At 33.7% G+C, this 25,712-nt stretch overlaps 1 protein-coding gene across 1 annotated transcript; it reads right to left on the bottom strand.

Moving 5' to 3' along the window:
- Positions 1 to 532: 532 nt before the first annotated feature.
- Positions 533 to 25,712, bottom strand: LOC145619109 (UDP-glucose:glycoprotein glucosyltransferase-like). Its single transcript, XM_081673713.1, has 37 exons — positions 25,405 to 25,712; positions 24,322 to 24,762; positions 23,815 to 23,968; positions 22,921 to 23,092; positions 22,209 to 22,282; positions 21,691 to 21,787; positions 21,499 to 21,611; positions 21,269 to 21,384; positions 20,224 to 20,281; positions 17,181 to 17,333; positions 16,973 to 17,071; positions 16,719 to 16,877; positions 15,709 to 15,777; positions 14,151 to 14,239; positions 13,774 to 13,936; positions 12,708 to 12,842; positions 12,395 to 12,500; positions 12,209 to 12,303; positions 12,004 to 12,116; positions 10,543 to 10,753; positions 10,202 to 10,270; positions 9,464 to 9,609; positions 9,143 to 9,244; positions 8,594 to 8,738; positions 6,752 to 6,808; positions 6,544 to 6,674; positions 6,334 to 6,422; positions 5,839 to 6,191; positions 5,636 to 5,731; positions 4,163 to 4,224; positions 2,585 to 2,687; positions 2,336 to 2,494; positions 2,086 to 2,226; positions 1,960 to 2,003; positions 1,760 to 1,874; positions 1,212 to 1,364; positions 533 to 1,125 (listed from the first exon to the last, which is right to left on the bottom strand). The coding sequence occupies exons 1-37, from the start codon at positions 25,563 to 25,565 to the stop codon at positions 952 to 954; spliced, it is 4,917 nt and encodes a 1,638-aa protein (XP_081529839.1). The 5' UTR covers positions 25,566 to 25,712; the 3' UTR covers positions 533 to 951.

Here is a 25,712-nt window from a genome sequence, read left to right as displayed (position 1 = left end):
AAAAGATGGATGTATTTGCAAAAGATAAATATTTGGAACTCAGTTTCAATTTTATCTAAAGATATGGCATATAGTGTTGACTCTATGAATTCTAAAGTGAAAATTTACTAGCTGAAGCATTCAAGGAACAAGGAAGTCATAGAGGCATTATCAAGTACTCTGCACCAATAAAGAGTTCCTTTGTAGGGATTGGCGCTTCGGAGTAGAAGTCATAACCAAAGAAGTTCCTCTTTAGGAACAAAAGCTTCAGAATAGAAGTTTCATCAAGAGAAGCATGGAAGACTACAATGCGTTAATATGATATGTTTAACCCACAAATGATCCAAACGTAAAATTTCCAACCCGAACTTGACCCGGCCCCAACCGATTTGACATGTATAATCACCATTATATTACGCTGGTATCAATTTCATTCAACAATATGCTGGACACTTGATTGATTATTTTTTTAGACAGTTGAGAAGAGTGACCCAACTTGCGCGAGTAAACATAGCACAGATTTGAAGCCATCCTGATAGCAAGAGAAGGGATAGATAAGGAAGTCCAAGAACCACAGTTGCATGATTTAAACTTGTTGCCTCAAGGTAGGAATCCTACCAACTACAAACAACCATGGTAATTATACATCATGTATCCTACTACTGTGAACTGTTGAGCTACATAAAATAATCTCCCTCTGTACTATTACGTATTACTACAAAATTGTCCCTGCTTAAAATATAGTCAGATCTCTGAAGTTCTTAATGATATTGTTGTATGGGTTCATATTCCTTGAAGTTTTCATTTAGTCACTAACCCTAGTGTCCGATGAGTTATCTCGTAACAGCTGGGCAGTGAAGGAACTCTGAACAATGGTTCCTTGACACTGAAATCTTTGCCTGGAGATATGGAAGACATAGCATTCTGCTGTGCTCATAAAACAATTTTCCCCACGCTGTAAAAAATTTATCTTCACAGTTCTGCCTTGGACTCCATATCAATTTCTTCATCATTTTTCACACTCTCAGACTTAGAAGATGGTGGTGTAGACTCAACAGGATCCAATTCTTCACCTAATACTTTAGCAGTGAATTGCCTTGCCTCTTGGTCAAGATCAACCCACTCGGATACAATTCTTCTAGCACCCTGAACGTATAAGGAGGTGATATGTGAAAACTGGAATGGATACAAAAATGGAAATCATAACAATAATATCACAAGTATGACACTACCTGAAGCTTAGGCTCTTTAGTCATGGGATTGTTGCACAAGTCAATGGTTTTTGCCTTGGGTTTTGTAGAATTTCCGCACCATGACTCACACCAGAGCCATTCTTGTGGGAGTGAAAAAATTGGCACAGTGTGCTGTGCATAGTTAGGAAGATCCTGAAACATTGGCAGATATTGTCAGCTTAACGCATGCCTGTGTTACCACAATGGATAAATGAGACATCTTTCCCTTAAAGTGTTCATTCACTCCACTCTTTTATGAATCCCTTAGCTTGTAATGTCACTCATTGACGAGAGAGAAACTTTGACCACAAATACTCCACAAATACTCATCGATTCATATAAGAAGAAGATTACTAATGTGAGATCCTATTCAATTCGTCTTGACATTAAGTTTCAAAAGATTTAGTTTTTATAATTTTTAATAATACCTTATTGAAGAAATTTATGTTCAAATATGTACAATGAAGATGGCTATGCTTTTTCTATCAATAGAATATAAAAAGGACACAAATACTGAATATTCACTCAATCAAAGATAATTGCCATACCTGGTCCAGATTAGCGAGACTATTAGGATCTTTGCTCAAAGTTTCATAAACCACTCTAAGATTATCTCCAGCTGCAGTTTGTCGGAATTTGTCCAGATCTACGACATACAAAGCACTGCAAGAGACAATTGCACAAGATTATTATCCAAAATACTAAGGAACTAGAAAAATGCAATTTAAGTAACAAGTAAAAACTTCACCTTATATGATAGGGTTTTCCTCGTAAGTGCTCTTTCCAGAATCCCTGCACCAAAAAGTGTCAAATTATCAGTGTAAATGGATAAATACCATGGTACTAATTGCATAAATCATAAGAGATATTGTACTTGTCTCCAAAATCGATAGCCATCCATATCTTTGTTATTATCACAGAACGGTGTATATGCTAAAGGTCTCCCTTTTATATCCATATCATAAAGTTCGCCTAAGTCAGCTCGGACAACCTGGTCAGCATCAACGAATATAACCTGCAGATCAATACAGATATAGTCAGTATTCCTTCATATATAAAAAAAAGTGAACAAAATAGGAAATTATGTTTAAGAAGGATGACAACAGCAAAGCAAGCTTATTTACCTTATCCAGTGACAGGGGAAAGATAACATCAAGAAACAAGATTTTATAAGCCCAGATAATTCGTTGCTTTTCTGTTTGTTTATGCAACCACGTCGGCCACTTGTAGGTTATCAGTTCATAATCAAAACCATATTCTTGTGCCATAAGTGGAATAACATCCTGAAAATAACAAGATAAGTATGAATATTTAAATTATACCTCAACACAAAAAACACTTTCAACCTTAACACAAATAAGACAACTTTCAACCTTGAACTTTGGAGACAAATAATTCTTTATGAACCAAAACTTGACAGGGCGATTAGTGTTCTTCAGAACGCTCAATATCATAATTTTGAGAAATCGTTCATATCTGTAAAATAAAGAAAGTTTTAGCAACGTCATGAAATGAAAACAATCTAATTCTTATTTGAAGTGAATGCCAACATAAAATAAAGAATATAAAATGTATGGTAAGGACAACATAGAACAATGAAATAAACCATTAACACAAACAGTGACAGGGAAATGGCCACTACATGAAAGTTAAGAAAGAAGAAAATGAAATCAAAATTTTAATTCTAAGGGCATGCTTGGATTGGGGAAGATGTATTACAAGGGTAATAAAAGTCAAACTAGGCAAAATGAATGTGAAAATAGGAAAGAAGGAGATAGTGATGGTGTGATTGTAAGGAAAATTATGTAGCGATGGTGTGGTATGAGGTGAAGAAATCAATACCCTCATTTTGGGGGTAGTAGTTACACTAGGGTGAGTAACTATTACCCTCATTATGAGAGTAATAATTCCTCCATCTCTCTCTTTTCCTCATGACACAACTAACTTATTTCATTTGTAAGCACCATGTCTCCTACAACAACACCTCTAATTATTTTTGTTTTTTCAAGTTTGACTTTTATTACCCCCAATCCAAGCATGCCCTTAGGTTTAAGCCTTTAAGTAAACAAACACTCCATTAAACTTAAAACCCTTTATAATCCTCAGGTAATAATGGCATGCATTCCTTATTTTCACTGCCCCTACAAGGCCACTAATATAAACAACCTGCTGCTTTTACAACAAGCAGTAATTTGAAAGGCTGAAGGAGAGGAACATCACTACAAGAAGCAGCCAACACGTTATAGCCATCTACATATTTGAGAATCAGTTTGTAATGTTAACGATGACTTGTTTGGATAAGCTCAATAATTATGATTTTATGCTCAGAGAATAATTTGGGGTTTGTCTGGAAATCAATATCCTTGATGGATTGGCTATGAAGTGGGTCTTCTGGTGAAGAGGAATAGCAGTCTTTTTTATACAAAAATCCTTGGGTCATTGAAATTTTTAAAATAAAATGAATGATTTAGTGTCCCTTTGAGCTTTAATGCTAGATCATGGGAATTCCTAAGGGATTGGCTTCACATGCTATTACGACAGAATTTTAAAGAGAGCTCCATAATTTTCTCCCTATATTGCAATTACTTGTGTTTATCTCTTGCAATTCATTTCCCTTGATTTGTGAAATATTGTTGCCTCTTCCTCAAAGTAGTGAAATCAACGCCCGGTCTATGTCAACATTTTAGTTTGCTATACATCAAGAAGCGTAAATAATGTTGGAGCTCATGCCTTAAATTCAGGACTTAGGGTCTAACAAGAAAAGGTTTTAGGCTTTATCATTTGGTCCCTTGAAAAGAAGTTGCTAACCTGGATTTTAAATTTTATCTACCACAAAATGAACGCAATAACCAATTGTGCTATATTGCTCACTTGTTTAATAAAGATTTTTTTCCATTATAAAAAATAATGAATGAAAAATATAAATAGAAAGAAAGTAATCCTTTACTTACAAGTGTCCAGAAGCAACCGAAAATATATTAATGGTTTTCCCATGTCTATCGCTTTTATTCTCCTGCAAAAGATAAAGTTCAAGTATTGGTTATCTAACAAATCAGCTAAAACCAATGTAAGAGTCTTTATAAGGCTAAAATGTGAATTCAGATAACAATTTCAACCCATAAACAACAAGCCTTAATACATAATGTCAAGCTATTGTAATATAGAATGGCTCATTGATATCTAATGCTTAAGCATCAAGAAGCAACTTATAGATTCCAAGTCTCATTTAACTAGCATAGAATTGCAGTGCAAAATTAACCAATTGTATAAGCAGCCAGATCAAACCCATTTAATTCTAGACAGCAAAGTGAAAGGTCAGCACTTCTAGCAAAGGAGTAAGGACAGCCTAATAAATCACAAAATACAAATAGAAACGACAAAACGAACAAATAGAAATCAAAGAGTTGCCCAAATAAATTGCAAATATTCTATTTCTTTCTGTTTTAATCAAGTCAAATCTTAGGTGGATTAAGGCACATAAGTTTCAGTGCATGAACAAAAAGAGCTGAAGAATATCTGGTTCTACGGAATTAAGTCAAAATTGATTCATAGGAATGAGTATTAACTAAATTCTATATTGTAACTTAGCAGCTTATTTGGTGGAAAAGGTTTGTTGATGAGCAACGAGATAACTGAATTTTCTGTCCAAGCAAGAAATATGAGGGCCTTTATAAGGTACCATGAGAAATATTCCCAAGATATGATAGCCTAGGTATTATTACAGAGGTCACACTGAAGTTAACATACATGTGGTGTTTTGGGATAAAAAAACAGGTGATTTCCTGTAATCAGCCTTGCTAATGCTCCTCCATCATATTACTTGTAGACTTGATAACAGTTTCTCATTTTGTATTGTTTACAATGATAAAATCAATGTACAGTTTATTCATTACAAACTATCAGTGCTATATTACTTATCAATTTGATTACCAAGACAATAACTTTAACTTCAAACTATTTTATAGGGATGCATACTCTTCAAACATAATTTGGAATGAGAGTAAGATCTCGAAAGATAAACTGGCATGCACGAGGTGAACAGACCATGGAACATGACAAGCATTTAGATAAAAACTAGAACTGGGAATTCCAAAGCATTATCGTTATCTTAAAGATGATTCGGAAGGATACTTATATATTTATATCCTACATAGAAACATAAACCAATCCCTGTCCGTATCATCTTCACTTTAAGGAAAACATCATAGAATAATTCTTGGTCCAACTCTTTAGGCTTTGGTGACAAGCATCGTCAAGTATCACCAAGCAAGATATATCTATTCAAGTAACGTATTTGTGTGCAGGTGTAACACTCTCACATCTCATCAAGCCAATGCTTCAAAAGTTCTTATGAAATTTGAATCTAGATTCAGGTGTATTAAAAAAAATAAATAACACAGAAGGGAAAAGCAACAGTAGACTACCCGCACTGCGCTATTGCTCTTTTTTGTGTTCTGACTTCCACCAATGAGACCAGAAGCCCATTTAAAAATATTTTTGTTCCAACTTCTCTGACTATCCTGCAAAAGCAGCAAGCAGAAGCTATCAAATTGAGTGTTTTTTTTTTTTAAAAAAAAAAAAAAAAAAAAACTAATACAAAAGGAAATGGTGATTTATTAAAACTGACTTTGATCCTTTCTGGGGATTGACCATCATCATCAGCAGATGCCAACAACTTCTCATGCTCCTTGCCCTTTTTTTTCACTACTTCCAAGTGCACTACTTTACCACGTAAATCATTTATAATTATACGCTTTGAAAAGGTGGTCTTGTGACTTCCACCATCATCCTCTATCAAATGGTAAAGTTCAGAACTTCGGCCAGGAGCAAGCAACAAATACCACATTCCAGGAGATACTTTCATTTGCCAGTAGCCTAAATTTGCCATGACAAGAGTATCCACCAGATGGGGAGCGCTCTTGGTCCCGAGAATCAGTTGAAGTCCTCTAGGTGGTTCATGGTCCTTCTCAAAACAATGACCTGATTTCCACATTTAAATTAAGACAGCCAACTGTAAGCATCAGTTTAGACCATGAATGTAAGTTCTGACTTTCTACAGCCAAACATGTTGCATGAGCAGTCTCAGGAAGCAAGAAGTTAGTTTTCACTCATAAAATCGTACCTGTAAGAACAAGTGCTTCGAGTTCAAATACAGCTTGCAGTGTTCTTGTATCTCCCAAATTTTCAAGTAATATATTATCCAAGTCATGGCTGATGCATGTTAGACAAACAGAAGGGGTTGTATTAGGTGAAAAAATTTACAATATAGACGATATAAAATTCAAAGTGACCTTATGATGAAGCTAAAAGGCTAGTGCAACAAGCAGCATACACAGCAATGACAGGTTCCACAAGCCATGTCTCAGGTACATCAAGGTTCATAGTCAACGTTTTGGATAATGGCATATTTGCAAAGAAAGCCTTAGGACCATTTACAGCATAATCAGAGCCACTAAAGTCATCCTGGACAAATTGTGACAGTCAGCATATCAAAGCAGCAATAGTAGCAGGTTTTAATACAGCTCATTCAGGAGAAATACCATTGATGGAACAACATATCTGTAGTAGTTCTTCAGTGGGAGATCAACAAGCGAACTCTGCCATAAATTGAACATCTTAGCATATGAAATATAATCTTAAAAAAAATAAGAATTTAACACCAGCATCTCTAATTGTGAGGGAAAAAAATATATAGAATCTTGTTTATGAAGTATCCAACTCATACCAAAAGCTCCAATATAACACCGGTAGAAACTGAAGAGGAATAATAATACACCCCAAAATGAACAATGTGTGACAACTACTTGAGGTAGGAGGGAGTATATGATTTTGAGAAATATTAGCAAGAGACCCTTTAATCCTGATTAATATACAAAGTTAACCCTTGTGTGGAACACAATAGAAACAACAGGCTAACAGTCAGAACAGAAAAGGATAATAAGTCATCTAGCAACTAATTTTTGAAGCTAAAAGCAGAGCTCGCAGGTACCTAAAAAGCCTAGGGACTCAGTATTTTTTTTTTTTTTTTTTTATTCAGCAACCAGTGAATGTTTTCCAGTAGATAGCGAGACCACCAAGCAACCACGTTCTGCTGAATCAAAGAACCATGTAAAGTCCCCTTCACTAGTCCATTTAATAGGCTTCCCTGATTCCTTAACTTTTACTTGTTGGATATTTACTGTTTCTTTCTCTAATATTCTTCAATACTCAGCCTTTAATTCCCATATTATAAAGGATTCAGAATCAGTATATAAATCATGTTAACAAGTAGTCACTGGTCTCTTATATATTCATAATTGTATTTACAAGGGGATTTAGGCTTAATATTAGCTAATTCTTTAGATTTTATACGCCTCCATTGTAAAATATTAGGCAACAATTTACTTTTTTGAGCAAGACATGACTTAAAACCCGTAGGAAAATTATGTGACTTGCATAAAAAACATAAGCTTGATAGTTTCATCTTAGCAATAAGTTATGCAAGATTGTCTTTCTTTGGTTTATGTTGACACGGTGTCAATTAAATAAAGTTCATTTTCCAATTACATTAAAGAGTCAAAAAATGCCCTATTACTTTGAGTGACCAACTTTTTTCCAAAAACTATGTATCTATACCCTCCCTAGACTATAAAGAACATGTAATCGGAAAATTGCAGGCCTATCATTCATATATCATTAATTAGTGGTAGAGGCACGGGTTTTGACATTTTGACAGTGATTTCCAATGCCTAACACTTTTTTTAGGGACGTATCTCAATTCCTGAAGTCATCATCTTTGATGCAAACTAGCAGTAAGTGTCCCCGCTCCAGAGATCAAAGGAGAGTTTTTATGAGAACCTCTTTCAAGAATAATTATTCCTTAAGAATAATCCTGGTTAATTGTCCACAGCAAAGTTCTTGTAGCTTCATGAGCAATACTTTATAGTACAGACAGATAGGTTAATTTGTCTTCCAAAATACTACTCTTTGTAACAAATTGACATACTAACACAAAATGCAGAGACATAGAGCACAATAGCACGCAATATATCTTTAATCTGTATGTGGAGGAACAAAGAAGAGGGGTGAAAGTAAAGCAAGGCTTCTTCCTCCATCACAAAACCTATTCTATTAGAATTACAACATCTCATTTAAAAAATAAATTTAAAAAACATTCAAAAAGAAAAAAACCCTTAATAGTTATCCAAACAAAAGATTTCTAGTCTCTAATGTGAATATAAGTCTACATCCAAGAAAACATAAACTTCTCAGCATACACCCACTCTTGGAAACTTTTTTTTTTCCCCCCTTTTCCCTCTATGGAAAGAATGACCAGGACATATATTTACACAGCTATTAGCTCTGAAAAATAAATTAAGAAAATAACCTGAGAAATGACTCACCAATGGGTTAAGTACAATTCTCATACTTGGCTGAAAATATTTCCCTAAGATTTGGAGAAGAGATGTGAGCTTTTGTCCTGAAGGACTCAACGGATCAATCACTGCATCAATATGGATAGGACTTTCACTGGTCAACACAACAGCACTGCAAACAACAAAAGCAAAATAATTTAATAATTATATTAACCAACAAGGATCCCTCAATAATATGGTACAAGCAGCAGGTAATATCTGCAAGATCACAGCCCAACACAACGCCGACTTCTGTACCTACTAGATAAGTAATTTCGACTGTGGAAGTAAAATTAGTTCCATTACTCGCCAGAATTATTCCTAGTAGGCTAGTACAACCTCAATATAATTGGAATTTTTCCATAATTTGGAATTTGGAAAGATCATAAAGACACAAATACTAAGAAACACTATATAAAACCCATGAGATTCTTCAGAAAAATTAAGCATCAAGATTACATAATATCTGAAAACTTAATAGTTGCAATGAAAGTGTTTTACTTATAAAAATGCAACATGATATTGAGATCACTTAACCTGTATGTCGCTTGCAAAATCTCAAAGCGAGCACCCTCAGTACTCCGGTCTCGTTTAGCCATTGATGAAGAGACAAGCATAATGACATCACTAATGAACTTGCTGCAAGTAACACAAAAAGGGATTTGAGATCCACTAACAGAAACCATCTCTAGAAGTTGATAACTAATAGGTAGGTTGAACACAAAAACCAATTGTTTGTTATTGAATTGGCGTTTTAAGTAATAAAAATAAATAATAAAATACAAAAGGTTGAAAGTTTTAGATATATGGAAAAGAAGCAGAATATTGTAACCAGAACAAGCAGTAGAAGAGTAGAACCTTGTCAGAGAATCAGGATCAATGTTTTCCCACTTTAAATCTTCAATAACTTCAGAAATATGCTTTATTCTCTGCTTAAACTCATACGACTCCAATAGATGCAGATCATGAGACAGGAAGGTATCTTCATCAGAAAGTACTGTTACCTGAAAAGTGAGAGCCGGGCTGTAGATTTAGAAGATTATCCGAACAATCAGAACAACAAATTTACATAAGTACAGTTCCCCCACCCATACCCCACACACCCACTCCCCAACAATTAAAAAATAAAAATAAATGATGGAGAAATGAAGAAAGGATGATGTCCATATAATTTTTTTTTTTAAATAATAATAAATAATTATCAGAGTCTTTAAATGGAGAAGACAACATGTTAAGACTTATATGAGATTAGTGCAGGAAAGTTTCTGTCAGACAATGAGGGACAGAAATGATCTGCTAGATCAAGAAGCAATATTTATTTTTTGTATTAAAAAAAAAAGGAAGCAATATTTAAGTTTTTGAGATAAATTCTGATTTTGAAGAGACCTTTAAACAATTTACTAGATACTTTTGAGTTTTTGGGATGACTATCTAGCAATTGACACAGTCATCATTACAGGTGTCATCTACAGGACACCTTTCCATGACATATGTACATGTGAAACTTGCTCAAGATAATAATGGTGCATGTTCACTCGCCGAAAGAGCAGAAAAAACTAAAATCAGAAAAGGTAGAGATGTAGGCAGAAAACGCACCCTCCCATTGGTGATGACTGCATTTAAATTAGATTCATGTCCAACGTGATTGTGTAGAAACAAACCCGCCTGCACACCAGCATAAACTTATAGCTGCATAAAAATCTCCTAGTGAAAAAGAACAAGAACCAAAAACAAGAACAAGAACATGAACAAGAACAATAAAATATTTCAGTAAGCAATTGAAGGTCATAAACCAAAAACAAAATAAGGCATAGAGAGCAAAAAAAACTCAAGTGCACAACAATGTACAGTAATTAACTTTCCAACAACATAGATAGTTAAATCAAAGAATGGGATGGAACTGATACAAGGCATGCAATGAATAAATAATCAGATACCTTATTCAATTGTTTTTGCAAATCCTCGTTTGCAAAATCTGTAAGAAGAGAACTATAGCCCTTAGATGGCAATCCATTCACATCTGCTAGATCAGAAACCTTTTCAACAAATGTTTTAATGTTTTCTGTGTGCTGAGAAGAATTTTTCATGAAGATACGCTCATATAATGAGCATAGCTGATCCAAGAATTTCAAAATCCCTTCCTTATGGCTGCACCAACACATGTAAGAAGTACACAACAATATAATGTTATGAAAATTGGATGACAAGTTGACAACTGAATAATATTCTAGTATATAAAAAATATGTTTAATAATAAGGATTTTAAAATTCAACAACCTTAAAATAAAAACTTCAATAATTTTTTTTACCACCTTAAAATATAAAAGCTGTACATTACCAACAACTAAACAAACAAGAATTTGGATATTCCAACACTAAACAGATTACGTCAATAAATCCATTAAAGCCCCCAACCGTTTAACGTGTCCCTCTTATTTCACACTCCTTTCCATGATTTTGTCCTCTCTTTTACTTCTTTTACCACAATTTACACACCAAAATCAATCTCACTCCTTCCCATTTGTAGTGTTTCTTACCCATAACAATGGCTGCTTCCTACAAAGGAGATTTTTTTTTTTTTTTTTTGAACATCAACAGCAACAAGCAAACAACTTAGCAACCAAAACTGAAATTGATTTTTTTGTCATTGCTTAAGTTAACCAAACAACTTAACCACCAACAATAAATAATTAATAAAAATAGGTTCATGTTCAATTGGAATTGGGAAACACTTGATTAAGCTGCTTGATCACATTAAGCTTACTATATGCTACAGAAGTTGTCCATGAATTATTTTAGTTCTTTAACAAACCCAATTCTCTCACTAAATTAATTTCAAAAAACTAGATTTAAAATACCTTCATGGAAATCTTCTACTCTTCACATTGCAAAGGAGAGAAAAAAGGGAGATGGAGAACTTTTGTGGGTATTTGATTTTAGTGATGATGAGTTTTGACAGAAGAAGAGGTTGAAGTAAAAGATGAGAAGAGAAATGGAATTTCTTACATTACTTAAAGAAGTAATGTGTCAAAATAGGAGAAGGGAGTGAAAGAGCAGAAGGAATTAATAGGAGTGGAGATGGAGATGGAGGTTGAGGTGGAGGGAAGTGGGAGGGAGAATCTTGGAAAACAAAGAGGAATTTGGGGGAAATGTGTCCCACTAACAGATTCAAGGACATAATCAGTTAAGTAGTCGAAAAATCCCAATTTTACTTTTTTAGTTGGTGGTAAACATGCAAAATACAACTTTTATTGATTAGGGTAGTAAAAAATATATTGGGGTTATTTAAAGAAGGTGAAATTTAAAAAATCCTAACAATAATAAACATAAGGAAAAATAAAGAATATGTGAATGGGGTGAATCCCATAAGGCTACAATGAACAAGATGTTATACACACCTATATGATGACGAAGTAATGTGAAAGATCTTCACGAAAAGGAGGCTAGGTGAATCAGAAGCAAAATTTGGGACAAATAATACACCAACACGGGCTTTTGTTGACCCATCTTCCTGATATTGAGAAATAAGAAAGAAAGAAAAAAAGTTAATTAGCTGAGTTAGTAGCTAGTAAACAAACTTACTTCATTGAATAAGAGACTAACAAGATAACGTATTCCTTCTTGAAGCAACTTCAACCCTTTTGTTGATGTCAAATCTATGGCCAGAAGATGTGTCACTGGTTTCAAATCATCAATCGCTGCAATACATATGGACCAAACGAGTTTTCAGTTGAAATAATAAAACATAATTGTAACCAGATAGTTCAATAAAATGCAAAACCCGCTTACTTTCAGGAGAATGGAGGTAATTTATCTCATGAAGAGCAGATCCCTCATCAAGAATTGAATTGGAAAGAGACACAAATTTAGGTTTAACTTTCCCATCAATTATAATCTGCACAGATGCGTTCAGAATGCAGAGCACTTAATTAAAAAAAAAATAACTCATAGAAAGATTTCAGGTTTGGTTATGTGTACACAATATGTGAACAGGACACACACACACACACACACACACAGAGAGAGAGAGAGAGAGACAGAGAAAGAGAGAGAGAGAGAGAGTTAGAAAAGAGGACACGTGAAGAATTCCTTGATGCTTTACCAGTGGATTGTAGCGCCTTACACCATTCTCAGATAAAAATTTATCTAACACATCAGTGTGAGAGTCAATGTTTCCATAATAGACTTGTTCCTGTATCCTAGGAAGCTCATCATTCATAGCACTTAGCAGAGTTTCCTGAACAATAAAAGTAAATATTGTCATGTTTCACAAGAATCTAAGCAAATAACGGTGGATGTAAAAAGCAAACTCAACAACGGCTAAACCAGTTGAGCTAAGCAATGACAGGTCCTCAAAAACTAGTCTATAAGCCAATACATGTAGCACTTAACTTCTTTAAATAAAACAATTTCATATATTAATATAAAAGGGGGTTGTGGGGGGGGGGGGGGGGGGGGGGGGGGGGAGGTGGGGGACTCATTGCACAAAATATCTAGGAATACAGGAAAAGGATCTCCAATCATGTTCCAAATAGATATATACATTCCAAGAAAAACTCCACAAGCATCTATGAAGCAAAACACTATTTTATTCCACATTGCCACATTGATTCTTGACAAGAATTCTGATAGCTGAGGATACTATCATTTTTTCCAATGAAAACGCCCAAGATAGCCAGAAGTGAAGAGTGTCATAGTTTCATAGAAGGTGCCCGCCCAGCTAGTCTGTTCCAACTTTACGGTCAAAAACTGCATTTGATCCTTATCAGTCTATACTCAGAGCTAGGTTTTTGGAGTTTCGCCAAGTTTTGCACCAAAGAAATGCGTTTCGATGCTAAGTTACCAAAATTCCAGCCTCCCACCCTTCCAGATCTATTCTTAACAAACACTTACCCAGAATACATAGTGCATACATCGCATCATCATCTTTCCTGACACCAGTGTTTGAAAATTCTAACAAAACCATAAGGCAGCAGCCAGCACAGAAATTTCAACACAATACTATGTTATGTATCCACCCAAATGTAGCACGATTTACTAGGAAAAATTATCTAGCAAAACTAAATATAGTTGACATTCCTGATACCTGCTCCCAGTCAGTTGTTCTAAACTTATATCAAATAACAATTCCAGTTCTAGCATATGTTTTTCAGCACACAAAAGGCTACCTCGTTAGAATTGTACACAAGTCCATTCAATAACAGGCAACATTTGCGCTTAGACAATCCGAGCTTGAAAACAAACATAGAACTTTCTTGAGCTACATCTTGAAAATCCTTCTCCTGGTCCAATTTCAGTAGCAGATCCTGGGGAGAAGACTTTGCCTTATTTCTGCAAGCAAAAAACAAGAGTGCTTCAAATTCAAAATCAGTTTAGAAAATACAAACAAATTTTTTGATGAAGAAATTTTCTGTATATGTTTACATAAGAAAAGAAGAATATTAAAAATTCATGAAAATAACTAAACAGCGAAAACACTAAAATGATACGTCAAAATAATGAAGGAAGTAGTCATGCTAACTCAACCAAAATTTCCAGAACTTACAATAGCACATCAATAAATGCTCCTTCCACATGATGCCTCTCAGGAGCTTCTTCACCAGAATCACCAGAATCACCGAACTCTGAGTGAACCTACAAGATGAAAGTCAATTTTAAGGACCTTAGTTAAAAATAAAAAAAATTTAAAAAAATATAAATTAAAAAAATAAAAATAAAAAATATTCCTTTGTAAGAAAAAACAAAGACAGAGAGGCAAGTGGGTATCCTACTTCATCTTTTCTCACAACAGATTTAGAATGGAAATGTTATGGCCATGTAAATAACATTGGAGTTTGTAATGGCCATGAAATTAACATCATTAAATTAAGTCAGACTTTAGCATTGCTTGCTATAAACATGACAGAGATCAGGTTATTTCATGGAAATCCCAAATTGTCACGGACTATAATTTGTGAATTTAATTATTTTATAAAGTTATCCAATTGTTTGAAATCTGAGAAAATCAAATTACAATGGGTAAACAAATTAGAGAGCAGACTCTTATCATCACTAAGAAGACAAGAACCAGGATTTGCCCAATCACTAGGAAAAAAGGAGTATGTGCTGTATCTTTACGTTAAATTCTTACCCATCCCGTGAAATGCACACATATTTTTTTAAGTTAAATTATCATTGTGGTATCATCTCAACCTTTAATTAAATTTGGATTAGTTATAGAATCAAATATAAAATATTGGTAACACTCATTTCTATAGATGATTGTAGCTTTTGACTTTATGCGTTCTCTTAGCGACAATAGGTAGTATTATGTGATACATAATATCAATATCAAGAAAACAAAGATTTAAGAAATTAAGAGTTATAGAAAAAGTTTAGGATAATGGAATGTTCAATTAGATAAATATGATCGAAGCATCCGGAGTATCACATAAGCAATCATTAAAACCCAAAGAACGAGAAGAGAGATTTATTACATATCTTAAAATTAAAAAAATCATGTGTCACCTAAGTAAAACCAACTAATGAAATAAAAATAAGGGTTTTGTCCAAAAATCTAACTAACGAGATTAGTGATGTACAATTTACTTTATGATTATAAAAATCAAGTAGCACATAAGTATAACCAACAAATAGATCAAAGATTTTACATAAATTTTTATTTAAAAAAATAAAATAGATTACTTTACTGGTTTTCACATTAGCAATATTTTAAGTGATAAGAAGGGAAATAAAAATACTACATTCCTTTTGTTTGTGCCATTTTCCTTTCTGAACAATTTCCAATGTATTCATTTGAACACAATTATAGCACCAACTATAAATTATGAAAAATATCAAAAATAAAAAAATAAAAAAAATAAAAAAAATAAAAAAACTTGTTACCCATTTTAACAGGTGAAAGCTTAAGAAAGGTTCTTTAAGAGTCTTAGGCGTTCGAAAAAATCACATATATACTCCGATCATAAGATGTCAAGAGACATCTTTTTTTTTTCTTTTTTTTTTTTTTAAATCATAAGATGTCAAAAAGTAGCCTCTCAATTAAACTACAACTCCATGGACAATAATTCCTTAACTATAAAGTGAGGGGAGGACAAACTTACATTGCCCAAGAATTTAAAAGCTGTCAGCATCCCATGGTGCTCCTTGATGTAAATAAAAAGACGAATAATCTGCAGGGGAATAAGAGATAAACAATATAAATATATAAGGGAACATAATGCTCAGTCCAAACACCAGCCAAGCATTCACTTAAATGGTAAACATAAGAATGTCACTAAACAGAATATCAACATGTTTTGGCATGTATAAAAAATACCATAACAGAAACATACTGGCTTACAAAAACCTTAAAAACAACTGTGTTGTACCATAAGTTTTTGGACAGTTGCTTCATTTTAGTAATATTATAATATAATAATTAATAGGTGAGCCCATATTTTGCACAGCACCTGCAGGTAATGCTCCCCTACATCAGCTATAACTCTCGATCATTAAAGCATGATATAGTAAAAATAAATTTATAAAAAATTTATAAGAAAAATGAAAGGAAAAAAAGCATTAACAATAACAACAATAGTAATGCAAAAGATAGCAAGATAGTAATTGTCAGATATCTCCAAAAACTGTAAATTGAAAAATATCCTAATATAAAGCCTAGAAATCATCTCTCACACTATCACTGTTCCCGCTCCCAAAATATACGTAGCAAAGTACATCAAAACATATAGCTGAATCAGTCTTAGATACTAGAGAAAAAAAAAAAAAAAATTGTGGGGAAAAAAAGTCATGGTGTGCTTCAAGGGCATCAGGGTGCATCTCAGTGCAGTTCTATATGCCTCATTCAAATATCCTGGCCTAGATCAATAGCAGCATGACCCTTGTTGCCCTCCATCTAGACGCACCCTTTCTATAGATTGATACCACCTTATGCATGTACCATATATGTTAAGCTTTTTTAAGTCACTTAGGCCAGCTTTGAGTCGACTCGTTCAGGGCACAAGTGAGACATTAATTAGTAAAAGCTGTACTGGCCTAATTTTTACAATCTAGTAAAATTTACCATCATCAATCGTAAACGAGAAAGAAAAAAGTGATTCAAATAGTTCAGTACCAAACTAGAGATGTCTTCATCTGTTGAGTTGACACTGAGATCTGCAAGATTTTCCCCACCATTTTTCTCAACCTCATTAATAAATGTTGTGGAGTATAAAATTACTCCAAATCTCATTGGAAATTGATTTTCAAATAGATTGACAATCATTTCAATCACCTGAAATGTGAAACAAATTGAATGAAGAAATCAGCATGCAACACCTAGGAACCTTGATTAAACAAAACTAAAATATGGGCTGCAAAAATTCTTGCCTCAAGTCCACAAGAGGTGGCAGGATCAATAACATAGACTGCATGGAAGAGGTTTTTGCGAATGTACCGTAGTTGTCCAGGAAATGTTGGCATCAAAATCTACAAATGTTGTGATAACCACTTGTCAGAACCTCAAATTTCATCATCTAGTGAAACAACCACAGAACAGGCATATTTAAAACAGAACCAGAGGAAAAATGAATGCTACCTCATTTACATTGCTACGCCATCGTTTGTACATAGAATCCTCTTCCAAGTTATTGATATAATGAACATGACTTGAGCGAAAATCAATGCGGAACATATTTGATTCTGAAGGCAACACAGTTGAAAGTAGTTTCCTTATAGTAGGCTCAGGAATCTAGAATTTATCAGGAATGTACACAGAAGTTAGCAAAGTTAACTCTAGAACTGATCAGTATGTAAACAGTTTATGAGAAACATTTTTCAGTGCAATATATATTAAATGAAATGCTTATTTTAAAAGTCATTCAAAAGCACTAAATTCATGCGTACGGAAATGGAGAAAATATGAAATGGAAGTAAGAAGGAAAGAGTGTTCCAGAGGCTAGATTATGCTAACTGTATATATCCACTGGCCTTCTACAACAATTATAGTTTTACTTCCCAGCACTAAGAATGTGCATATCAATGACAGCATGAACATTTATATCAATGATAGTGATGAATATTTATTTATTCTTTTCTGAACTCCTCTATAGTCAGAGGCCTCAGAGCTGTCAAAATGTCTTCCACAACATCAAAATCGAATACAATATATATACCAATATTTTAAAGAGGTTTGTTCCTAGGTAGGGTAGGAGAATCAGATGCCAGCAGCCTTACCCCCGCCACAAAAGAGATTATGTTCTCACTGACCACAAACATAATATGCAAGGACACTATGCTACTTCATTAAACACGAGAAAGGCAGACAGTTTAATGAGCCACTTGAATAGGCCATCATAAATCAAAATCCAAAGATGATAGCTAATGTAGAACGGAATGGATTACAAGTTTGCACTCAATTCTTTTGTTTGGTTTTTCTTGAGGGTGAATCTTATATTCTTATCACCGGTATCAAAATCCCCTCTCACCACCTTAAATGTCATTTAATACCCCTACGGCCACACCCCAAGATTCATGGCCCAACCACCAAGATTCACAACTTCATTCTTTATTTAAATCAAATGCAGACAGGGATGAATTCCCATTCCATGCCTCCCTAGTATGGAATTCTCAAATTATTCCATTCCAAGTTGATAAACTAGATGATCCCTAACCCTAAAATACTGGAATCAATCCACTCTTTTGATGTTGCATCTCTTTCTTTTGGACCGTAATATTAAGCAAGACCCACTACAATGACTCAAAAAAAATAGCGCTAACGATAGGATCTTCAAGAATAATGACATTTTCATCCCCAGTTTCTAATAGTTTGTAGTAGGGTATGCATAGCTTGAATGCTACTCACCATATAGAAAGTAACTGTTAAGTCCAAATATGAATGAAACACTTTAAATATTAATCTTATACTTAGGGCCCGCCTGGATTGAGTGTAATGGGGCAGAATAATTCAAGGGGTAAATTTTATGGGCTAAAATCGTATGCCTGGATTGGGCTTAAAAATTAGGCCCGATTCTTTTCCCCTCAAATAGAGGTTAATGTATTACTCTGGCCCTCCTAGAGTAATAATTCCCAGGGTAAACTTACCCATGTTTCATCCTCTCTCCTCTTGTAATTGCAGATCTATTTCATCCATTCATGAAGTGTGCATGCAATATTTGCTGATTTTAAAGATTGGGTAATTATTATTGTTTATCAACTCATTGAAGATTTTAGTGCCAAATTTATTTATTTTTTAGATTTTTGTTTTGCATTTTTTTTTCAGAACTTTGTAGTACCTATATTATTCAATTGCTAGTAAAAATATGGTTGTATATGCAGCATTTTATGATTATTGTGATCCAATTAAATAAAATATAGTTGTTTAGTGATTATTTGTTCGTTGATGAAAAAAAAATGGTGAAAAAAAAAAGCAAGATGTTTGTTATGAGAGATTGAAAGGGGTTAATAATAATGGGATTAATTTCATGTTTGTCAATCAGACTTTTATTTGGGGTTTTTTTTTTAAAAAAAAAAAAAAAAAAAAAAAAAAAAATAATAATAATAATAATAATAATAATAATAATAATAATAATAATAAAACTAAAAATAAAAATAAAATAAAAATAAAAACTTTTAATTCATGATTTTTTCTTTTTTTTTTATTTTGGAAATTATTTCATGATTTTATTGGGTTAACCTGATTTAATGATTTTTTCATGTTGTAACTGAATTGCTTCATAATCTTGGGAATTAATTTCATGCTTGTTGTATATGATATTTGATAGTTTGATTCGTTAAAAAAACAAAAAAAAAAAAAAAATATAATAATAATTGATGGATTGAATGGAAGCATAGCAATAGTGCTCTATATAAAATCAATAATACCAAACATAAGAATACTTGTACCCTGTAATAAGTTATCTTTTACCAAACTTGCTTCAAATTAGTCCCTCTTAATTGTTACCTCCTTGAATTAGTCCACCCTAATAATTCCCCTCCTAATTATTGCCCCCTAACAGCTCCTCTCAATCCGAGCAAGGCCATGATCATTACTTCTCTGATAAGGCTGTATGCTTTTTGGCCTATCATTTTCCACACTTGACATCCATTTCATGTTTTCAACTCTCAATACGATGATGTTGTGACCTGAGCACAATAACTTCCCTGTTGTTCCATCAAGCTTTAAAACTATTACCCTCCAAAACTCCCAGGCTTCCTCATTACTGGTTTTCTACTGGAGAAGTTATGGCCAAATTCCAACATATTTTATTGTACTATGAGGAGTTGGAATCCTGTTGAACATTTACTATCACTGTGATCAACATTGTGATGATCCGGTGAAATACCCCCTTGCTCCAGTCCTCTGAAGATAGTTTGTTCAATTCAGTTATTTGATGGACTACGAAATTTGATACATCCTTAATATGTTCTTAATAGCACATTTATTTTTTAGATCATCGCAGTGAAGGTCTTTATTTCTGTAATAAAATCTTGAGAAATCTCACTATTCTTATCACTTACACATTATAATATAAGATAATACACTGTTTAAAGCTCTCCATCACAGCCACACCTTGAAACGTGCATGTTACCATAGTAAGGAAATAGGATGAGAAAATAAGGAGAGCTTAAAGCAACCATACCCTTAGCTTTGAAAATTGATCAGCCAATGACAACTCCTGGTGCACCAAATCAATTAACCTGTGATTCAAAGTAAGATATACAAAAACATTCATTCAAAATAAAGGCAATGTAGTAGAAACAGAAGCAATGAACCAGCTGAGAGAGAACTAAAACTTTTCTGCAAATGAAGGACAAAAATGAAAGGTAATAATAGAAATATTGAACAGTTAAAGCAAGGCCAGGAGTCAACACACTGATACAGGATTATAAAACAAGTTACATCCTTCATGTGTAGACAAGGATTATTCAGAGTGCAGTTTAAACCAACATGAAAGCACAAAACAAACCATTTTTTGGGGGTTTGTGGTTTGAAAATTGCGGGGTGGTTTGGAATTTGGACCAAAACGCGGTTTAGATGTGGTTTCAAATATTTCTGAAACCAAACTGCACCGCTAAATGTAATTCAATGAGGTTTGTGGATGAGGTTTGTGGTTTAAATTATAAATTATCTCTATCACTTAGCTTTATGGTGATATGTGATATTTTTATGTCAGGAATTTAAGGAATGGCAATCATGTTAATAACAAGAATTTCATTGCTCTTTGTAGAACAACTCATAAACATTTCAGAACACAACTTTCTCTCTCCTAAAACACAAACTCCCCCCAATATTCTCTCTCCATAATTCCTCCAACTTTCTTCAAATTACTTTGATAATCTTCAAATTTCGACCAACCTTATCCAAATTTATTCAAAATTTGCAACTAAAGTTAAATTAATTGTTTCATATTTTCGAATTAAAGATGAAGACAACTAAGTATTAAATTAATCAACAGAACAAAGCAAGAGCAGTGAGAAGTGAACCCTCAAGTGCCTCTTATACACCAATATTATTGGACACAGTGAGGAAAGACTAAGAGTTTGAAATGCCACATCAGTTAAAGCTACAGATATAAAAATAGATCAAAGGGTAGAAGAAACAAATTAACTCAAGAAGACAGCAAGAAACATATTCCGTGCTAATCGAGAAATGGAAGCGGAGAATGATTTAACAAGAGAAATTACAAGTAAAGGTCAATATCTTCAATATTGATCAAAGCGCTGTTTAAGGCCATCAAGGACTTGCCAGGAGGGACCATTCGCTGGTTTGCAAGTATCTCATCTTTCACAGAATCATTTAACTGCATGGATACGAGTACCATTAGTTCTGATGCTGAAGGAATAACTTAAGCGATCTTTTCCAATATAAGGACATGTATTAATAGCATATATTTGTAAACCATAATGAGCTATACCTTCATCCTTGATAATGATGCAACAACACTGGGGAAATTCTGATTAATTTCTTGCATTGCTTGCAAGGGATCAGAGGCATGGACAATCTTCTGTGCAGTTTGATGTCCCAGATCTGTATTTAATTATCAGATTCCTTTTTTTGAATTCAATTACAACTCTAATCGATGAAACTGTAGTCAACCATTGGTTACCTTTCAATTCCCAAACTTCCAGAGTATCTGATATACTGGATGACAAAAGTTGATCCCTAAAAGCCATAATCTCAGAGGAGAGCCCAGGTTTACGCTCCTGCAAAATGATAAGAAAAGTCATAATAAGCACATTGTAAATATCTTTAGACTCAAGATAACTATTTAGCAAAAAATAAAACACCCTGACATCAGGCATCTGTATAGGTACAGGAACAAATAAAACTACAGATCGAAGATTTAGAGTTTCTCCTACAGCCCTCACACACTATTTCTTAAAAACTTCTGCTTCAAATGTAAGAAAATGACAGCATAAGTCTACAAATAGAATAAGAATGAAACCAGAGAATTCAAAAATCCAATAATGGAGTCAATACGCTGACAAATTTTATTTAACAGTTCTGAAAAATCCCTAGAAATAATATATGCATCAAAGTAGCTCATTCGAAAATACAAATTGCAAAACAAACAAATTTATGGGAAGATAAAGGAATATATTGAAACAGTTTAGGCTCACAAACCAGAATTTTGGAAAAAATAAAGCCTCTGACTTCTTGGCTAAGATCTTCTATATGAGGATCTTCAAGAGTAACACCTGATAAAAAAAAAATTATTAAAAAAGAAACATATATTAAAAGAAAAATTATTAAAAAAAAAAAAAAAGTCATTTCAATAACATATAAAAGTGAAACAACTTTAATTTTAAGATTAATATCAGATCACTTTATGGTGATTGCATGCAAAACACCTACAAATAAAACTCGACTGGAAAGAAATGTACTGTGACTCTGCGAGAGGCTTAGAGAAACAAGTAAGCAGATATTCTCCTAGATTGCTTTAGTAACAGAGAGAAATTGAAGTAAATACAATCAAGGCTTTATAAATGCAGATATTTACAAGAAAATTAGAGTGGAAAGCATTATAAGATGCCACAAGGCACAAGTTGCAGAATAAACGACTAAAAGAAAAAAATCTAAGACAACAAATGTTATATCTACACTTTTGTCATCTATGAGGTTGCAAACACTGTATAGATGTCTAATATGATTACAAACTAGATAGATGGAAGTGCACTACTTGCATGAATAATAAAAAATTTTAAAAACAAATTATTCCTATTCCAAAATTTCACTCGCATTGAATCAAGCTAGACAGCAGGAGATCATTATGGCAATATACTAGCCATCCTAAACCACTCGTGTGTGCTAATGGAGAAGAATAAAACATACTCACTTTTTTTAATCATGCTGTCATCCATAGCTTTATATTCCATGTTTTTCAAGGCAAGCTCCACGCCATAGCCACCCAAGTTTACAGGACTTTTGGTACCAAGTGCACCACAATGGCTAGTACTCACTTCACAACCAAGAGGTAAGACAAATCTAACAGCATATTTAACCTTTCCCTGAAAAATGTTAACCAGATATCAGCTCATGAAGAATTATATATATTAAGGTGATGTAAACATAAGATTTATAAATAAAAGTAACCAGCAATGACAATTCAAAGTGCATTGCTTGCAAGTGTCCTCAATTTTTCAGACGATCCAGCAAGTGTCTTCTGTTTGGGGTTAATAATTGTGCTTGCTGCAATAGAACTTTACAAAAAAACAAATAACTTTTTCGATGGAGATTTAGATGCATTTTCTTTTGATTCTCAAGAACCTGTTTGTCGTTCGACCATCTGTTATTTAATCTGCTAAAGCTGCTGCTTGAGTATTCTCCAATATAGCGAATTTATAAACACACAAATATCAAATCCACTCATGGAATCCACAAACTACCAATCCTTCAATAAGCCATTGGTGCAATCTGATTGACTTTGTCAATTAGATTATCTGATCCAATCAGCTTGATTTATAATACAACAGGTTAAAATGTTCAAGAAAACACAGCGCATTTGGGTTCCCGAATTTAAGATAAATTAATATAAATGACTTCAAATATGAAATCTTACAGCCCAAACCGTCGTCAAATTACAGCACAAACAAAAACCACCACATGATGAGCACACTTATGTGACTGAAATTCCTAGCTTATGGTACTAGACTATAAATAATCATCATGACTAGCAAAGAGCAATGTATGCCATGAAACAATAGAGAGAGCGTTCCAAGATAGAGAGTACCTCTTTGGCAGCATTAACAAGTGCCCCATGGAACTCCCTAAAGCACATTGTTCCCAAAGCTCCATATAAAATGGCAACTGGACTTGAACTATTAGAAACCGAGTATACATGATCAAATTCGAAAAGTTCAGGCTGCTGAGATGAATCCCTGTCACTGCAACAATCAAACAATGTAAGGTTGTAACCTTACTGTAGGAGATATTTAAGCTCGAAACCCCAACCCTTATGTCATTCGTATTTTTATTCTCCCTTCCTCACTATATAGTAGGCCACACTTCTAAATTAGCTCCTCTTTAGATAATAGGAAGCTTTCTACATTAAGTAGGACTTAAATTATCAAACTATCCTTACTGATACCCTTAACAAGAACTCCATATACTTACTACAATGCTATGGTGAATTAATAAACATTTGAATATTAGAGTTTTGTTTTTATTCAATTCTTTATAACTGATCGTCTGATTTTATATCAATTTGGCCTATCATCTAGGGATGGAAGATACTTACTGGATCTGCAGCCATTCTAGCAATTCAACAACATCAAAAAATAATGAAGCACCAACATCAACCCAACAGCATTTTCCTCCTGGACTCTTCGGATTCACCCCTACAAGAAGGAGGTCAGGTTTTCTGTTCCCCATATTTGTATCATGCAAATCTGAAGCTACATCACCAGCATTCGTAACAGCTTCGTCAGTCAACGGAAAAGAAGATAGAGATTCCTGCGCTAACTGCCTATATAGGACTAATCTAGGTGATGCTGATCGGAGAGTTAGAGAGAATTCAAACATGGAGCCAAGATGTTCACTCAAGAAAGAGCGCCCATATTTAACAATTTTAACCATGCATCCTTTTGCTGAGTTTGAATCAATTTCATCATTCTCATGTTGAAGCCAAACATCAATAAAATCCCAGAACAGGTCTTTCCACTCTCTAGACAGCAATTCTCTGTCAAAATGATAATGACCTTTTAATAATTACTCACCAGATAAAACATCTTCTACGCTAACTTGCATATTATGATTGCCAGACGTAACAAAAAAACGCCATAAAGCAACTACTTGACATCGACACCATGAAAATAAATGCAATTGACCATAAACCACCGAGGCCAGTTGTTCACTTTATAAACGAAACAACCAATCTCGTAAATTCAACTTATTTCCTTGATGCTTTGACAGTATACAGATTTGCAATGCCACAAAAGCACAGAAAGACATCAGTAACATTAAAAAGAGACACCCATATCACTAAATCCCCTTATAATTGAAGGTTCAAATTCTTCAGAATACTTCACTAAACAATAAGCAAGCTCTAAAATCAACCAAACCCGTCATAATTTCCAAGCATTAAACTTTTTACACAACTAAGTTCCACCAATGACATATTATTCATTACAATTCACCAAAACTAAATGCATTATGATTCAAAAAATAACAATCATCAACATAATTACTCATAAAACTTATTAATCAATTAAATTCCATAATAATTTCCATTGAAGAAAAAAAATGAATACCCAGATGAAGAAAAAAAACAAATCAATACATTAAGCTTAGAAATTAACAAAAAAAATAAAAAAGATCATACCCAGCTTCCAGAAGAAGAGGAGTACCCTCCCACTTAGCACGAAGTGCAGTCTGAACATTCTTGGGACGATGAGATTGAGCAGAAACAAAAACTCCACTAATGCAAATGAAAATCAAAATTATCAAAACCCAAAACTTCGATCTATCATAGTTTCCCATCATCAAATCTAATTTTGAGATTAAGGGTTTTTTTTTTCTTGTTAATTTTGGGATCCGTTTAACGAACTCACTCACTTGACTGGGATAAATTAGTCATTCGAAATTTGGAATGAATAATAAGACTGGAAAATTTGAGGGTGTAGGTTGTAG

Source organism: Chenopodium album, chromosome 27, assembly GCF_948465745.1.
Source record: "Chenopodium album chromosome 27, dcCheAlbu1.1, whole genome shotgun sequence".
NCBI classification, from domain to species: Eukaryota; Viridiplantae; Streptophyta; class Magnoliopsida; order Caryophyllales; family Amaranthaceae; genus Chenopodium; species Chenopodium album.
Note: the sequence above shows the minus strand (reverse complement) of the source record. Positions and strands in the feature narration are given on the sequence as shown.